At 34.6% G+C, this 16,293-nt stretch overlaps 1 protein-coding gene across 4 annotated transcripts in view; it reads right to left on the reverse strand.

The window, feature by feature from the left end:
- ZNF638 (zinc finger protein 638) overlaps window positions 1-16,293 on the reverse strand; it is a 170,173-nt gene that overhangs the window by 67,637 nt on the left and 86,243 nt on the right. For all 4 annotated transcript variants that reach the window (XR_005212412.1, XM_037807374.1, XM_037807373.1 and 1 more), the window contains one exon: window positions 3,790-5,308. Coding sequence is in view for 3 of the 4 variants with exons in the window: in XM_037807374.1 (XP_037663302.1) it covers window positions 3,790-5,106 (1,317 nt within the window). In the remaining variant the exon portion in view is untranslated. Of the gene's footprint in view, window positions 1-3,789; window positions 5,309-16,293 lie in introns of those variants that run through there.

Raw genomic sequence — 16,293 nt, forward strand, 5'->3', positions numbered from 1 at the left:
ACTCAATGTTTTATCGTTCCTCCAGCATTTGAATAGGCAAAAACGTATAACACAGTCCTGTATTTTAAAACTTCCCTTGAGGAAAATCTGTATTTCCATTTCAAAAACATTTTAGTTTATGTCACTGCTAAAACACGAACTAGCAATTTCCAATGTTAAAACAACTATTTTGCCTTGGCAAGAACTACCTGAAAATAGGTGTATACTACTTGTAATACTCAGCAACAAGTTAGAAACCCTAAACTAGTTCATTAAGCCATGGAACTGATTGTTGGCTGCAAAAAAAAGAAAAGTTCGCATATTCTGCTTAGTAATACAAATAGAGAGCTACCAAGAGATTAGCAGTTAGAGTCTCTAGTAGTGCTAATCCCATGCCTTTGATATTAATTGGATATTGTTTAAATCAAACATACATATTGGCAGACAGCAGATTGGGTTTATTTGGACCATACAGTGTTTTATTTTACTAAGTTTCCAATATTTAAAAATCCGGAAATTTATACCACAAATCCAGATTTCCAGCTTTTCTTGGGAAAAAAAAAAAAGATCTGATAATACTAGACATGTATTCTATATAGCAACTATCATCAGCTAAAGCTGATAACTGCTTCTTTAAGGCATACTCTCTCCAGATCAAGTCTCTCTCCCCTCCCCCCACTCCTGTAAGTTTTTTAATAGGTCCTCTTTACTCACTGACATTGTTTTACCTCAGTAAATATGTTTATACCATCCCAATTTCTAGACACTCTCTAGTAAACATATCCAAAAAAGGTAAATGTCCAAAAGTAGCACTGCCTCTTCCAGAGAAAAACTGCTATTTATCTACTAAGCAGGAGTTTACTGCAAGGGCTGCAGACTTGAAGAGCCTGGAATGCAACTGTAAAAATTACCTACCCATATCAGAGCTCACTTTCTATCATCCAACTATGCTAAAAATCCTTTACGCATGTCAGTACTTTCTCTAACAATTATTTTTCAGTCAGGTCACAGCTTCTAAACCAAGGATAGCCTACATGTGCATTTATTGCTTCTCTGAAGTCTGAGCCCCAATTTGAAAAGGACATATATTTCATGTCCTATTGTTACCTTCTCAAAGCACATCTTCAGGATATAAAGTTTTAAAGACTGGGAGACGTGAGAGAGACATTGTCAGAAGTTACTTAACAAAAAATTTGCAACTGGTAAATTTATATCTATTGGCTACATATCTATGTCATATATATGCACCCTTACAAGGCAGCAAAAACATATCACAGAAACAAGAGAGGCGTTTTGTACCATCCAAGTCCATGTTCACAAACCCCTATCACTTGTTCATCCAGTAGTGAAAAATTCATTTAGGTGATCCCCAGATCCCCATTCCATTGTGTTGTTCTGCATGTTAAGATACCCTTTAAAAAAAAAAAAAGACAATCTCTATGCACTCTAATGATCATTAAATGATTTGTCTCTCAAATTTTTACTTCTATCATATTAACCCAAGCTTTCACCACCTAACACTTCAATACTAGGGAAGCCTCCTAATTAGGCACTCAACCCTCTCTCTTCTCATTCCTATTCACCCTGCACATGTAAGCCAGATTTATCTCCCTAAAATACACTTTTTGACAAGTCAACTCACATATCAAGAAACTTAATTAGCTTCCTAATGCCTTTCACCCAAGTCTAAACTCCTTAACGTTAGCTTTTCAAGGCTCTTCGTATTTATTTCTACTATGCTAACCACTCTAATCCAATTGCTTGCCACTACAATGAAATGCAGATTTCTCTTAGGAACTTTGCTCCTCTGCATGTTTCCATCTGGAATGTCACCCCTCCTCCCCTAAGTCATATCTAAAGCCTACTGATCATCTCTAAAGCCTACTCATCATCTAAGACCCATCTTCAACCTACCTCATCAAGTCTTCCCTCTTACTCTAGTCCATACATATATAGTGCATTTAGTCACTACCACTCAATTAGTCTTATTTAACTATAAAACCCTAAATATAAAAAGCCCTTTTATATTTATATTTAGGAAAGCATATTTGTATTTCTTTTTTAATCACATACCACTAGATACAGAAAAGCTATTGGTAAATTGACAATGCCAGCTTGAACTAATATAAGCCTGAAATCAATCTCCCCTATAGCATACCCACACAAGTTAAATACAATCACCAAACCATTTATTGCTCTGTAATTTTTTTTTTAAACTCTTTGGGTGTGTAATTTTTCTCCTCAATGAGACTGTATAAGCTGCTTCAAAAAAAGGACTTAATCATATATAGTTCTTCATTTCTACCACAGCATCAAATATATAGTTGTATAAAAAACTGATAATCAACAAATGCCCACTGAACAAATACATACCCTTTCTACTCTACAGAATAAAAAATCAAAGCTTCAAATTTTTAATTTTAAAATATCAAAACAACATTTTCTGGGACTCATCATAATTAATTAAAAAATCAAAGTAAATTGACAAACTGTGTGACATACCTAGTCACAGGAATACAAAGAGTCTAACACTCAATTTAGTACTTAGCGGCCAGAGCTACTTCCAAAGCACTGTGAATCATTCTGAGATTTTTCAAGATAAAGACTTTGCTATGCCTTTTAATGGGAGTAAGGCAACTTTTATTTTATTAGAAAACAGTAGTATATCTGGCTAAAATGAGGTAGAATTACTGCTGTGAGGGTTACTGTTAAGCAGTAAGGCTGATTCTTTTGCTTAAGTTGACTGAAAGACAAGACTTCAACCCTAGGTATCACACTCTGTTGGCTGAAACCTGGTGAGTGGGTAATAAAAGACAATAAATGGAGAGCACTGGAAGAAGGGGGGAAAAAAAAACAAAACAGTAATAAGATTAACACCTATGGATATTTAAACCTATTCCAGGTACACAACCAATGTTGTGGCCTTGAATCAAAGTTGGTTCTTATGGGAAGCATATTCCCTTCTTACCATTTATAATCTAAATTTACAAATCACATTAGTAACTAGAAACAGTGGCTTCCAAATATGTAAGTAAATAAAACTAATTTGGAAATCCCTATTCAACTCTACCAATAATTACCATCAAATGGTATGTTCTACATTATACATTAACCTACCTTCTAGCACCTTCTAAGTATAAAAAACCATGAAGGTATGCAAAGCTTCTTTATTTTTTAAATATTTTTCTCTAAAATTTCTATCATACTACACTCCTTTCTGAGACCATGGCTGTCCCCAAATAGTTCATTCATCTTGATTCAATTTTGCTACATACTAGGTAATTTTAGGCAGTGCCTTATCATCACATACTTAAAATCACTAGCCATATACAGTCGGAAAATATTTAAATAAGCATTAGCTGTCTTTACCCAAAACAGGTAGTTACATGCAAGGCTCCAATATACTGTCTCTTAAAAAGTGTACAGTATAAATGTGTTATATCAATTTTTTACACTTTCACACTAACAGAAATACATAATTCTCTTATTTAAAGATGATTTGTATGATACTGTCTTAAAGGAAACAGTTTATGTTGCATAAGTTTCTTGGGGTTCATCATAACTAATTATAAGTTCAAAATACATGGACAAATTATGTGGTATACCCAGTCAAAGGAATACAGAAAGCCTAACACTCAGTTCAGTACTTAGGCCAGGACTACTTACAGATTACAACTAAGTGTTGATGTTGCAATCAAAACTAATTTCTGCCATTTCCATACTGCTTAGTTAACACCAGCATACATATCAGAATTTAGAGGAAATTTACGCGCTGAGTATCATTATACAGTGATCTTTAAAAACACTCACCTTCAAATGACTACATTCTATGTTACACAGAGAACACATATGTGGAAATATTCTTGGAGATGCTGCATAATAATCATTCATCATAGAAGGAGTTGGAAGTCTCTTCATCTTCTGGGTATCAGCATGTGAAAACTTTGGTAGCCATGATGCTTTCACAATCCCAAAGGGAGACTGAATGGGCACGTCAGCTTCTGACTGGTAATTCTTTTTACTTCCTCCTGATCCAACATGTACGTTAGATGAATTAATCACAGGTTCATGTGGGATCCTCTCTTGCTGACTTACAGCTGAAATTAGTTCAGATGAAAAAGCTTGTTGGTTCACAGATGGAGGAATCAGAGACTGACTCATCGTCTGGCTAACTGTTTGGCTAATGGATTGGCTCACGGTTTTTACAGGTTCAAGGACTGACTGGCCTCCTGAAATGTGTAAGCCTGACATCTTGGTTCCACTCTCAACTGGGAAAAAGGACTGATTATTGGAGGACTCGCTGGAGAAGTCCATCTGTCGAAACACATCTTCAACAGGAAACAAAGAATTACGCATCACATTTGGAGTGGGAACAGATGCAGAAATACTCTGCTGTGACCGAAATTCATTCTTGACCTCATCAGTTGGAATTTCAGGGTCATAAATACGTACTTCAAGTGGGTCTTCTGTGTAGCCATATTTGCTTGCATGCCCATAATCAATCACATTACTTGAAACTCCCTCACTATCAAGTGTTTCTTTATTTCTGCTCTGAGAAGGTAAATTAGGTAATCGGCGCCCCATTTTCCGCATTCTTATATCCCTCAAAATTAATGGCATATTTTCAGGAGTTAGCTGTTCATCAGGATAGCGACTGAGTTCTTCCAGGTCTTCATTAGACAATCCAAAACTTGCTAATATACTCGAGGCACTCTCTTTTGTATAGCGGCTCTGTACTTTAGGACTCTGCTCTGTAACCTGTGTTATAGAACTCTGTTTTACTCCTACAGATGCAGATATAGGAGGATCATCATCCCATCGGCCACCTTGAGGCTTTCCCTTCTTTTGTTGTGCTTCATGAAAATCCAATTTTTCTTTGGTCAATCTTGGATCAGTCCGGTGTTGAGTTACCTGAACATTCATTCTCTGTGGTCCAATATTCTGATAAGAATCATGGCCAGCAAATCTGTGTGGAATTCCACGAGCTCTTCCTGCTGGGTAAAATCTTGGAAGATTCATAGATCCAGGCCTTATAAATGGTCCTGGAGGCCTCATCCCAGAAGGGTTAGGTGCTCGTGGCCTCTGAGGTGGAAAGTTTCCTCGAGGATTAAACCTGGGTCTCGACATGGCTATTTTCAAAAAAGCCTGATTTAATATATTATAAGGTGGTGCTGAACCATGTGAGGCAACGGCATTCAGCTGCTGAAGCGCCAACTGCGTCTTAATCTGAGCAAAGTACAAAGGAGATGGGCCCAAAAGAAGTGGGTTTGCAATGCCCAGGTTCAAGGAATTCACAAGTGGTGCGAAATTTTCCAAGAATAACACAAAGCTGAAAGTTAAAACACAAATATTAGATCATTTTAACTCAAACTACTTCATGAAGTGGGTTCTACAGCCAGTGTAAAACATTTTGAAATAAAGCCATGAAACCATTCTGCATTTCATATACTTTTAGAGTTAAGGGTTTAAGAGGATCTTAAACTTCCCCCAACACTTTCTCTTCTCTTCTTTCCCAAATCCAGAATATAAACCCCAAACCTCAAGCCTGAGTTCATGTATATTGTGTTGCACTGGGTGCTTGCTGTCCTATATTCTGAATGGTAATTATAATTCCTTTTAAATAACCTTGAAAAAATTTGAAGATTTACTTTAAGTTTTAATACTGAAAAGAAGATGAAGGCATTAAAATACTTAGAAACACAAACACAGTAAGTGTATTATCAGACTTAAACAAACAATGAAAATAGGAACTTTAAGTTTTATGAGATCCATCTTTCAAAGACATTCTTCCTTGGAATTGGCCTTCACAGTTAATAGATTTCACATAACAATTAAACTATACTTAGGTTTCTGTTATTAGGTAGTTTCTTTTAAGATAAAAACTTGTCCCCAATAATTTAATTACAATGTCTAACAAAGCAGTGTGCAATGGCATGGGAATTGGTCATAACATACAACATAACAGGTAACAACCAGTCGTCCTTTTCTTCTTGGATTCCCTTCAGTCAATACAGATATTTATATAGATAATAACAATGACAACTTTATAGAACATTGTCCATGTGTCAGTTGCTGTTCTAAGCACTTCACATGGATTAATTAATTCTCACAACTTCTGAGATAATATAGTTTTTCAAAGGACACTAAGGCACAGAGAGGTTAAGTAACTTTTCTAAAGTTACAAAAGTAAGTGGTTGGGTCAGGATTTGCATTCAAGGTAAATTGGTTCCATAATCCCAGCATTTAAACACTAATAGATGTGAATATCTTGCAGTTCCCAGATACTTAATGTCTGAAAATGGTTGCTTCCCAGCCAATCAGAACGCAGCACTACCCACTCCAACCCACTTAGTAGAGAAATAGTCATTTAGTTATTATTCAGGACCAAGGCCAGCAGCCACACAACTTGCCTTCCCTCTACCAGTTTTTTTTTTTTTTTTCTTAAAAAAGCATCGATTATGCCTAGGCTTCCTACCAGTTTTGTACTTTTATGTCTGAAGGAAATGCAGGATGGGAAATGTGAGGTCTTGAGACATCTATGTCTGCTACAGATCATATTTGATAATCAGTGCCTTCTGGTCCAACCTACAATTTTATCAATAATTCTACTATATACTTTTTCCTTTATTTACACATACTGTTAGTAAAATGTTAATATGGCTAAGACACAGACTTTATCAGTTAACATTCTCCCTTCCAACCATCTTGCATGCTACCACCAAATTTAAAAAGAACCTTTTATCACATCACTGTTCTGTTCAAAACCCCAAGAGCATCTCAAATTCTTTACCTCTTAGCTTCATGTTTAAAATCCAATTAATCTAAGCAATCTTCACCTTTCTAATTTTACCAGCCACTTATTCCAGTTAGGTCTTTGCTCCTTCTCTTCTCTTCCCTCCTCTCCTCATCTCTTCCAAGAATCAAAACAAAACAAAATAACCCTGTCCTGAACTTTTATTCATCCTTGAAGATAAGCCTCCATTAAATCTGCCACGACTACAAAAGCCCAGAGTGTGTGTTCCAACAAACTTTATTTGCCTGTGTTATATCTGACTCATAACTTTTACTATCTTAAGTTTTTGTGCTTAAATGCATGGTATTTTCCAACAATCTACTGTCAAATGAAGGCTTATGCTCACTGTGTCTCATCTCCCAAGCATGTAACCCCACCTCTGACTCAGAAGACATTCATACATTCATTAAGCCATTTGAATGATCACATCCAAAGTTCTCATAAATTAACATACATAATATTTTAACTAAAAAATACAACATGTACACAGACTTCTGATTCACTAGATGAAAGCAGCAGAGACAAGCTTATTGTACAAAGAAATCCAAATCCTGTAAATAATGTTCATTTACAGTAAACTCCAGATCTTTGCAAACAACCATTTTATCATATGAAATATGCCCACCTTATATATAATAAGGATAAGGAAATATACAAAAATATTTCCAATCATTAAACAAAAACAATCCTTGCTTGAGGAAGCAAGTTGGTCAGTCTGTCATCTAGTTCCTCGAACTATGCACCATTTTCTCTATTCGATGAACACTCCTCTCTCAACTTCAGGTGCATACGTTCCTCCAGTCTTTCTCCCCCAGTAATAAAAACACAAAAGGAAGAGATTTCAATTGCAGAGTCATCTAATTACTGCAAGCAATTGATAACAAGTATCAGTTCCAAGTGCCTACATTTCAAATTCTTTAAAGACAAAGACCAACTGATGTATATCCTAATGTGCTTAGCACTATCTTTCAATGACATAAGTAAACATTTATACAATAGAAAAGCACAGCTCTTCACAAACTGTTATTATGCAGAATACTAGTGTCCTTGTAGGTCTTCCACAAAGGAGTGCCCACACCAAGAAAGTATGAAAAGCTCTGCACATACTACCATTCTTAAAATGTGCAATGCCTGTTAGCACATTAAAGATTCTGAGAAGTCCCGTTATCATTTTGCACTTTCCAAAATTCAGTTTTCTACATGCTATACAGAAGGATGATATTCAAAACATTTAGTAACTGGTCAAGTACAAGCAATGAACAATCAGAACAGTAACTTGCCTTATAGTGTGGAAGCAAGGTCCTGAGCCCCTCGTTCCTACATCCCTCTTAGCCTTTTAGTTATTGGATCATGAGGTGGTGGTGGCTGGGGTAGTACTGAGGGAGGTACTGGAAGAGTAGGGGAAACAGGGGTGCAGCTAAGCAGCTATTTCCTAAGCAGGACAGAATTATATCCACTATTTTAACAACCAGCAGAACTGAATCAGCCACTGAATTTCAGTCCTAAAAAGATACTAGTCTTTCACAGAACAATCTGTAACACACATGAAGAGAATTAAAGAGGCTTTTCTTAGTTAAGGAATTTCTATCATCAATAAGCTGAAGTTTAGCTTGTTTGTAGTTTTTAGGAGCCTTATAAAACAAAACAAAACAAAACAAACAAAACACATACACACACTGAGATCTCCTATACAGTTAGTTCCCTCATGAAATCGAACATGAGGACAGGGTACTAAATACTAAGTTAACAGCCCTAGCTCTCTCAGAGAGACCTCTCTCCCTTCTCTCTTGGGAAGACAAGCTGGAAGTCTGTTCAACCAGTTATTAAAGCATTCTGATCCCAGGACCTTCTAACTGGAAGTGGGAAAGTTTCTCTTAACATTCATACCCTGGGAAACTTATCATTATAAGCACGTCTTTCCAGTAAGGCTCTTCTGCCAATCTTTTCTTCAGAGAGCAAGTTTCTTATATAGCAAAACTTCTAACTTTCATCCAAGGCTCCTAGTTTTCAGTCTAGAATATTCCATATCATTTTAGTTTATAGTGAGTAACATTTTCAGATAGTAATCCACTGATGCAAAATCACAGGACACCTCCTTGTGCTACCATATCATTTTAATTCTGGCAGAGAAGTTTCTGACAAAGTAACTCATAAAAACATCATAAAGAGAAGAATTATGATATATTAATATATATTTGTTCGGCTGTTCCCAATTCTATTCGAATTCCCTCTACGATCACGTGAACTTTAAATCAGAAGCATGAAACACAGTGTAGGCACTGGTAAGAACTGACAAATATATTTTTAAAAATATAATAAAAAGTCTGCCTGCAGTCTATATGCCAGGTAGCATATCTTCAATGGTCAAAAAAAGTCTTACTAAGAAATAGCCTGTGTTTTCTTTGTGAATGAAATTTAAGGAGTATATTTTATTTGTATAATTCTCATTTTTTATTTACATATATAAGAACATTTTTAATCAGTTAGGAAAGTTACTGTTTGTTTAGACTTCTCTTTTAGAGCTATCATTCACATCCACTCCAGTAAGATGTTTTAATTAAAAGTATGTATGAGTAAAAAAATGGAGGCAAAAAAAAAAAAAGGCACCCAGTGTTCTTTTTTACTTTAAATGTTCTTTTTCACTTTAATTTTTATTCTTATTACTTTTGTGTGTGTGGTAAGGAAAATGTTCAAAAATTAATTCTGGTGATGGAGCACAACTACATGGTACTGTGAACAACTGATAGTACGCTTTGTATGACTGCATGGTATGTGAATATATCTCAATAAAATTGAATTATTAAAAAAAGGATGTTTGTTTTATTTCAAGCTTTCTATTTATAAGGTTATGTTATAAACTTCTCTTGCAATTCTAATTCTGAAGTATTATTTCTTCAAATCTAACTTAAGGACAGGCAAGCGTCATCATCACCTTTTCTTTTTCAGACCTATCAGTGATGCCCCAGGCAAAAACTAGTTAATGCAAATGCTAACACCTAATAAGAGCACAGAAATTTATGTCCTTCTCAATCAATCCATGGGAATAAACTTTCCAAATCAAGTATCAGATCATTCAGGACAGCTAAAAAAAAAATTCTAGGTACTCTTTAAAAATTTAGAGAAACTGTCTCCTTAGTAATAAACATAGTAGAGTAGATATTGTTAACCTAGTTAGCAAATGATTATTAACAATACTGTTCTAGATGGCATATGGTGATTAAGCCAGAACTCTAGTTTTAAACACTGAGCAATTCTTCAAAAGAATTAGAGAAACCGAAACGATTAAATATAGTTAGAAAATCTTTTGTTAGTTTCCCTTTTCATGTTCTGCAATAAGAGGGTTTGCAGAGACTGAAAACTGGTTGTATAAACTACAGTGCATCTACACTTTGCAACTATAAAAAGGAATGAAGAGTATTATACTTCTGCTTTATCCTTAGGTTATATATATATATATATATATATATATATATATATATAACCTAAGGATAAAAATTAGGAAGGGAAAAAAACCCTTAAACTGTTTTCAGTAATCATACTGTTTATTCCTACTACTGGTGTTGATATTCTGAGATTGCTGTGTGTGAACTATGGTAAATGCACAATTATATTGGTAAAATTTCCTCATAGGAAAAAGGAAATAACAGATTGTTAAAATTAAATAACACCTCTGTGTGATCCTGAACTCAAATTGAAAATATCGGTATAATTCATGACACATTTACTCTTAATATTATATAAATCTGAAAAGAACTAAAACAACTAAGCTATTAGCAATGCACACCCTTAGTGCCCAGAAATGTTTTCCTAAAAGACACCAGAGCTCTTTGGAAAAACGGCTCATTCCAGGAACAGGGCAGAAAATGTTATGAGATTAACCTGGAACACCTTGTACATAGCAGGGAAGCTATCAAAGACCACTGGAGTCAGATTAAAAGAATTTAGGAATCAACCTGAAGAGACCCTCACCAGCCAAAAGTGGGACAATTTGAACATCAACAAGATAAATGCAATGAATTGAAACATATCAATATAAACCCATGAGTTCATAATGTTACTTACTCTTATTCTGCCTTTTCTGTAACAACTGTACTTCAAGGTAATCAAATAATTGATAAATGGAAGTTGTCTTTATAAAATTAGTCCAGCAAATAAATTAAAGAATGATAGAATATCTTATTTTCCAACAAATGAATTAGTGGATCTCTACAATCATCACACCATCACACAGAAAGACAACCAGAATTTTATGTCTCCTGATGGAAGCACACTATGAAGTATTCTTGGAAAGCAAAAAGAACCTGAATCTGAATGCGATTAAACCTCTAGATTTAATTACCAGTTTACAGGAAATGTGGTGGCGGTGGGGGGGGGGGTGCGGGGGGTAGGGGTGTCACAAGGATGGGAACAGGAACAGGAACCAGAACAGGTAGAGAATCATGTTAATATCACAGGGATGCAATCAACACTCAGATCCGACCTGAAAAATCTACCTGACAGACAACTTGGTTTTCAATAAAAAATTGTGAGACAGACAGAATGACTATAAGGGTTAATAATGTCTTAATCTGGGGATTCATGAGTGCTAGAAGCACCATCAACCCCTTGAAAACACATGCAAATTTAAGTGTCTGAGGGTGGAAGTGATGTGTATTTTATCTTCCTTCTCCAAAGATCCACAGCTTTCATTAGAATTCAAAGGAACTCATGGCCTAAAAAAGCTTAAAGGACACAATTTAAAGAGAGACAGACATAAGGGACCATTCAAGTATCAGTATATACAACATATGGACCTTAAGTGGATCCTGATTTGAACAATTTTAAAAAAATGAGATAACAGGGAATTTTAACAGTGATTGGATTCTTTAATAATATTAAGGTATTGTTAATTTAGGAGTGGTAATAGTATTGCTTTTAAAGACTCCTTATCTTTTAGAGATGCAGACTGAAATACTTATGACAAAATATGTCTGCAATTAGCTTAAAAATAATCAAGGTAGATGTGGATAAACAATATTGGCAGGAGCTAGTAACTGTAGAATCTGGATGACAAGTACTTGAGGTTTCACTATCTACCATTCTATTCCAAATATATTTAAAATTTACCATTATTAAAAAAAAAGAGAGAACCCAAGTCTTTCAGAGATCTAAAAACTGCTTCACTTAAATGTAGCAATAATTCAAGTTAACCTTGAAATTAACAAAAAATTATGTTACAATGTTCCAGCTCTCTAGCTATGAACTCAAGGTGAGAAACACCAGATTTTGGATGCAGAACCTCAAGTAGACTCTCTAGTTTGAAACTGAATGTAACTAATTTTCTATGTATTAGGTTCTTTGGTGAACAAAAACCAAACAAAAGTAAACGTAGTCAGGGTCAAGGAAAAATATCCATAAACATTAGTGGTACTGAAAAGAAATTCTTTTTGCAGAGCAATTTATCAAAAACAAAAGCTACAGGGAGATTCCAAATGGAGATGAGAGGTCTGTCTGGTGGGCATTCTTATGCACTATATAGATAACTCTTTTTTAGGTTTTAGTGCAGTGAAATAGCTAGAAATAAATGCCTGAAACTATCAAACTACAAACTGATTCTTGAAGATGAATGTATAGCAATGCAGCATAAAGGGGTGGCAGTGGGACTGTGAAAGCCTTGTGGATCTCAGTCCTTTTATCCAGTGTATGGACGGATGAGTAGAAAAATGGGGACAAAAAACTAAATGAAAAGTTTGGGGGTGATTTGGGTGTTTTGTTTTACTTTTATTTTTTATTCTTATTTTCACTTTTTCTGGTACAAGGAAAATGTTCAAAAAATAGATTGGAATGATGACTGCACAACTATATGATGGTACTGTGAACAAGTGATTATACACTTTGGATGACTATATGGTATGTGAATATATCTCAATAAAATTGAATTAAAAAAAGAAAAACACACATAGGACTGTACAACACAAACACTGAACCTTATTGTAAATGGCCGACTATGTTAATAGTACAATTATAAAAATGTTCTTTCATGAATTATATGTATTTTATGCATGATTTTTCTGTAAACCCACAATTTCTCAAATAAATTTTTAATTAAAAAACAAAAAAACAAAAAAAAAAAGCTACAGAAGTTTAAGCACTTTTGACTCAGGGAGAAACCTGAGAATTTGTGCCAAGTAAGTAACCTTGGAATATTAGCTACCTAGTTATTTTTAAATTATTAACTTAAATTTATCACTGCTATGTGCTAAAAACTGGATATACAAAGAGAAACTGAAGAATCTTTTACAATCCAGTTACTCTGTCTGGTAGGTAAGTATGTGGATTGTGCTGTTTAAAAATGAATATATAAAATAATACTTAGGATAAACACATCGTGTATCCTGACTGCAATGGTTTTAAAATCTATGCATATATGAATGTTGATAAATATCAAAAGCAAATTTAAGGTAACAAAAAGCTTAATGTTCACTAATCCCTTTTTCCTATGAAATTGCTTACATTCATATAGGAAAAAAAAAAAGAATAAATTTGAGTTTTAAAACATACTCCCCCTCCAAAGAAAAACAGGCCCCCGTGGTGGATCTGGGTATCTAAGTGGTGGGGGATATGAAGAAGTTCTCTGTATAGGTTTTGTATTATGTTTGCAACTGTCCTGAAAGTCTGAAATTATTTCAAAATTAAAAATTTAAAAAAAGGCCCCAAAGTAATGAATTTACTTGAAAAAACATTAAAGAAACTCCCTTTTGAAATTGTTTTTTAATAAGTTACCATATTTTTTTAAAAAACTCCTTTTTTTCACCTTTAATAATGTATTTCAGAAATACTCCAGTTAATCATTTCCCTTCCAATTCACTATTACTACCTACAGCTTTTTATATGTTCTTCCTTGCTTTCTACCTCCTCTATTTGGCATTTAATTGTTAATTGCCATCTTCACATATTTTCACCCCTACTCTTGATTTCATTTCTTCAATTTACTGAATATTTGAAGAATATTAACTATAGAGATTTTACCAGAAGATTAAAAGAAAAATCTGTAAATGTCAATGTCAATTTAATTGGGGGGGTGGGAATCACTCAAGATACAACACTAGTAATATTTTAACTACAGGCTTTTCAAAATTAATATATGGACAAAAAAATGAATGTTAAAGATGCAATGCCTATACAATCATATTACCTATGTAACTATGTAAACAATAAAGTCAAATGAGTTTCTAATCCAAAAATAGAGTCTCAAGTACTTGAAATCTGCTATGAGAAGCTGAAACCCGAGGGATTTCACCAAGGACGGCATTCACTAATTTGATAATTTGAAAATATCATTAATATCACAGAATTCACCCAATCAAGGTATAACAAGTGATAGCCAGGTACTTAGAACAAATGCTTACCACAGTAAATACAACCTTTGGTATCCAAAACCATTAAAAAATATGACATTTTATGGATAAGTCGGTTTCCTAATGGCTGAGAAGTGAATATTTACATTTCAATTTAAATGTTTTTAAAATGAGCAATTCCTAATAAGTGCTATAGCAAGGTATTTCAAGTTTCTCATTTTCCTTATTCTCCCACCCATATAGCATTCAGTACCTTGGGAGGAATTATATATGGCTTAAAAATATCAATAGAAGTTCTGAAAGAATTTTTTTAGGGACCCAGAGCACGAGCCATAGTATTCAAAATCAAAGCTTTTAATGGCTAGGGTCAGGAACCACATACAAAAGATATGAAAACACCTTCTGGATTAAGAGAAGCTTCAAAATTTACAGAAGAAAATCAGAGGAAAAACTCTTGATGTTGAACTGTACTCCAGAAAAGTGTTTTTGTTTTTTCGGTGGAAGGGGATGATAGTAGAGGGGGCGATAAATTCACACTGGGAGAATATAACTTTCTTCTAATTCTCAAAAAGGCATATAAACCAGAGAGGTTAAGAAACTACTTAATGGTTTCAGAATCTAGGCCTTTAAGGCCAAATTTAGGTGGTTTTAACTACTGCCTATCCACCACTCCCTCTCCCTCTATCCAATTTTTAGCTACCAGCTCTGTGAAACTGACACATGCCTGATGCTTTTTCCTGCTATCACCACTTGCGTTCATCTCAACTTTCTAAATACTGGCTTTTGTTTGTTTGGGTTTTGGTACGGAGAAGTATTTAGCAGTTAATAGCAATAGGTCAAAAGATCATTCTTAGTAAAGCATCTTCTTAGAAAAGTGTCCAAAGCCTGAATGCCACTGGGTGTGGGGTGAGGAGGAGATAATATTAAGTTACTGTTGTCATTAAGTTCTCAGAGGCTCTATATTATCAAAGACCCTTCTCCACCCTTCTTTTTTTATTTTTTAGTGGAGAAGGAAGAGTTTAAAATCTCTCATTCAATTTATTAAACATTTTTAAAGAACCTATTATACGACAGTCACTGTACTAGTCTTTGGAGTTTCATAGCCAAATAAAACCACAATCAGGATGCCAAAGTGCTAGCAATCCCGTAAGAAAAACTAAGCAAATCAACCGCAGTACGGTTTGTACAAACCCTCATCACTCTACACCACAGCTGGTCTCCATTCCAATTCATTCTCTGTCAGATTAATATTCTTAAAACATTTCTTTTAGCAATCGCTCCTTTACATAAAAATCTTCACCACTTTACCACTGCCTGTAAGATATTATTCAAACTCATCATCCCGGCATTTAATATTTACAATCTGATCCCAATCTATCCTTCATACTTTACTACCTATTAATAACTAAAACCTTCCGTTAAAGTCAAATTAATCTATTTACTATCTCTTGACCATCTCTGATGCATTACAGCTTCCACACTTACATTTATACTCTACCACCTAGAATACGGCTACCTCTTTGAATCAAACCTATTCCTCAAGATTTTTTCCAAGTCCCACTCACAAGAATCTCTTTGATTACATTCCACAGCAGTAACTAACATATGCACTTTCAAATTCATTTCTAAGCTGGCAGCTTGATAATTAAAAACAAAAACAAAAAGAAAAAACATCTTATTCAGTAACTCAATTCACTTAGTTACAGAACACTTGTACTCTTGGGTTACTTACCACGTTAATGATACGAAAAGAAGGTCTTTAAGTAGGTATCATGGCAGAGTAAAAAAAAAAAACTGAGGACAAATAAATATGGGTCTGAATCCCAGGTCTGCCATTTAGTGGCCTGTTTCCTCACTTCCAAAATTGGGAAAATATGTTCCTCAGAATTTTAAAGATTATTAACATCAGAAAATCTCCTGTATCAGTACCTGATGTCTACTATTCTTAGTACTGACAGATACATACAGACCAAAATATAATGCCAAGAGAATTTTCAACCATACTTAACCACTTTTTAAAAATGTATTTCAGAGCATGAAAAGCATGTATCTCTGTATACCACATGAGAAGGGTAAGGTAGGTTGAGGATGGAGGCATCCTTAAAATACAGTACGATGGATTAAAAGGAGCAGCAGTTTGATCACACAGACCTGAATTTATAGTCCAAGAAATTCACCACTTAC

The sequence above is a fragment of the Choloepus didactylus genome, chromosome 17 (assembly GCF_015220235.1).
Source record: "Choloepus didactylus isolate mChoDid1 chromosome 17, mChoDid1.pri, whole genome shotgun sequence".
Classification (NCBI taxonomy): domain Eukaryota; kingdom Metazoa; phylum Chordata; class Mammalia; order Pilosa; family Megalonychidae; genus Choloepus; species Choloepus didactylus.